This window comes from Pocillopora damicornis, chromosome 14, assembly GCF_964200805.1.
Source record: "Pocillopora damicornis chromosome 14, jaPocDami1.2, whole genome shotgun sequence".
Classification (NCBI taxonomy): Eukaryota; Metazoa; Cnidaria; class Anthozoa; order Scleractinia; family Pocilloporidae; genus Pocillopora; species Pocillopora damicornis.
This window is the reverse complement of record NC_142683.1, coordinates 7,812,501-7,815,000: the sequence shown is the minus strand read 5'-3', so window position 1 is coordinate 7,815,000 and position 2,500 is coordinate 7,812,501. Positions and strand designations below refer to the sequence as shown.

Here is a 2,500-nt window from a genome sequence, read left to right as displayed (position 1 = left end):
CAGTGTTAAGGCCTCAGAAAGCTGAAGGAGATACAACTGCAGCTGGGAATTCCTGAGAACAAACTCATCCAAGAAGTGGAAACCAGATAAAACTCAACTTACTACATGTTTGAACGCACCACAGAGCAACATCAAGCCATTATCACAGCACTTTGTCTCTCTGGTTGTAATGCAATGTGTCTTTCATCTTCTGATGTGAGCCTGCTGAAAGCTGCCACGGCCATTTTGAAACCCTTTGAGGTAATGACCAAAGAGATTTCTGCAGACAAGCATGTCTCCATTTCTAAGGTGATACCTCTGGCAAAATCACTACAACATTTGACTGGTGCGATTACAAAAAAGGACACACCCCTGGTTTCCAACCTTAGTTACCAGATGAGACGCCACTTCACAAATATTGAAAGTGCTCGCATGCTGGTGATGTCCACCTTACTGGATCCCTGGATGAAGAAATTGGTGTTCAGTGAATCAGCAGCCGTGAGACAGGCAGAGCAGTGGGTTGTTCAGGAGATGTCAAGGCATGTCCAGACTAATGATTTCAATGAAGATAGGCAGCCCAGTAATACAACTGAAGCAGCTGGCCTGTGGGATCTCTTCGACTCAGTGGTCAAGCAATCAACATCACAAGGAACCTCAACCAGCAATGCAACACTGGAAGCCAGAAAGTATTTTAAGGAACCAGTGCTGGCAAGACTCCAAGATCCCTTACTGTGGTGGAAGGAGAATGAGCAATACTATGAACTTATTGCAAAAATTGCAAAGAAGTATCTTTGCATCCCTGGTACATCTGTTCCTGCCGAAAGGGTGTTCTCTAAAGCAGGGGAGCTAGTCTCCATGAGGTATAATCGGCTGAAGCCAAAGAATGTGAACGTTCTTGTTTGTAAACAAAAATATCTGAGATTTTTCTTTACCTGCTGCTATCTAAGCTCTTTTTTTTGGCTAACTTGGCTGGTTGAAAGTAAAGTAGACATTAGTTACCCGATATTGTTTTTTAAGGATATTGATTTTCACTTGGGGTCTAGAAATATGTATCAAGTCCCCATGTTTACTCGTTGAATAGTTAGTATGGCCCTTCTGTATGGTCCTGTATACCAGGGAGGCTCTGATGTATCGAGTATTAAAGCGCAAGACCCATAATAAGTTGGGCACCCGTGTTTGGTTAGTTTAAGTGACCTGTGTAGTAACTGGTAACATTTCATTGTGCACCTGCAGATTGCTAAGAGATTGTACCATTGCAGTCTTCTTCATTTCCTTGAGAAAATTAAAAATGTGTCCCAATAAATTGAAATTTTTGACTTATTTGACTGTCTTGTTGATGCTACTATAGAGAACTGAACCGGAAACCGTGCGAGAGTGCCTTAATTTAGTCAATTAGATCACGTGACTTACATTTATTTCAATGACGTCAGAGTATTGATATCGATATTGATATCAAAGAAAAAAGGAAATATTGTACTTGGTATTGTATCGATTCGAAAAAGCCGTATCAGCCCATCCTTAGTATGAAGTTGTGCGCTTCTCTTGAAACTGCAATCGGGCAAGCCAGTGGATTCTCTTAGCTAGCCAATGACAATTCCCAAAAGATCCGCGTGATCATGTCCGTAATGGGGAACAAAGAAGACTCCATTTTGCGCTCATCTTTATTTCTTTTCTCGACTGTTTTGCTTAATATAACATTTCTAAAGATGGGTTTTATTGTAGTTCAATTGGAAAACTAGAACAGCGTGAGAGTTTTAAATGTAAAGAAAGTCATTGGCACCGTGGAGTTAAAAGATGTGGAATCTGGTGACTAGTAGTTTAGACCGCAATCTTATTAACCTGCGGTGTGCGTGCGGCACATGCGCAGAGACAAAAAAAACGTGCTCGACTGCACGAGAGAACCGCCATGTTGGAACTTGGACTCGTTATGTACTCGTTGTGTTTTACTAAGCGTGGCCGTCCCGTTTTGTTCAGTTACTGTTAGAAGTTTGTGATTAAGTATTCGTCGATTAAAGTCAATTAATTCAGTCTTGTGGTTTACACAAAATGGTGCCGAGACCCGGGATATCGATCGTTTCTTCAATGAAAAGAAGTGACAGCGAACTGATAGCACGTGGAGCCGAATCTTCAGAACTTCTCAAGTAAGTTGAATTCACAGTTCATAATGACGGAGAAAGCTGACCAACTTAAGCATTCTTTAAAAATCGCCGTCAAAAGGAGAGGTAACTTACGTCGGATGTTCACCAATGAAGGCAAGAAACTCGCTCCAATCTTCGATAAAGCTGCCGAAGCCGAAATTGCGGAAGAAGACATCGAACAGTTGAAAGCTGGTCAACAAAAGCTTCTTGATGTAAGACCCGAAATGAGACAACTGGACAAAGAGATTCAAAACCTTCACGTTATACTGGGAGAGGAGGACACAGCAGATCAAGATTTCGTCGACGCAGACAATATTTCTGATACGCATTCAGCCTTGTTGAGACAAATCGAGAAACTCCTCCTTCGCGCCCAGCAGCTTCAG

General features: G+C 42.0%; 2 protein-coding genes across 2 annotated transcripts in view; both read left to right on the top strand.

Annotated features, from left to right (window-relative positions):
- The first annotated feature begins 105 nt into the window (after window positions 1-105).
- On the top strand, window positions 106-1,789 carry LOC113675800 (E3 SUMO-protein ligase ZBED1). Its single transcript, XM_089193861.1, has 2 exons — window positions 106-839; window positions 1,702-1,789. Exons 1-2 carry the CDS (start codon window positions 106-108, stop codon window positions 1,787-1,789), a joined length of 822 nt encoding a protein of 273 aa, XP_089049987.1.
- Window positions 1,790-2,143: 354 nt separating this feature from the next.
- LOC149034257 (uncharacterized) overlaps window positions 2,144-2,500 on the top strand; it is a 5,999-nt gene continuing 5,642 nt past the window's right edge. The window contains exon 1 of the mRNA XM_089193859.1: window positions 2,144-2,500. This exon is cut by the window's right edge and continues 4,395 nt beyond it. Within this exon, the coding sequence (XP_089049985.1) occupies window positions 2,144-2,500 (357 nt within the window).

Excerpts from the sequence above, each read along its gene's own strand:
- LOC113675800 (XM_089193861.1), top strand. The coding sequence starts at position 106 with ATGTTTGAACGCACCACAGAGCAACATCAAGCCATTATCACAGCACTT. Across the intron at positions 840-1,701 it reads GGGGAGCTAGTCTCCATGAG|TTCAATTGGAAAACTAGAAC; the intron begins GTATAATCGGCT and ends GTTTTATTGTAG.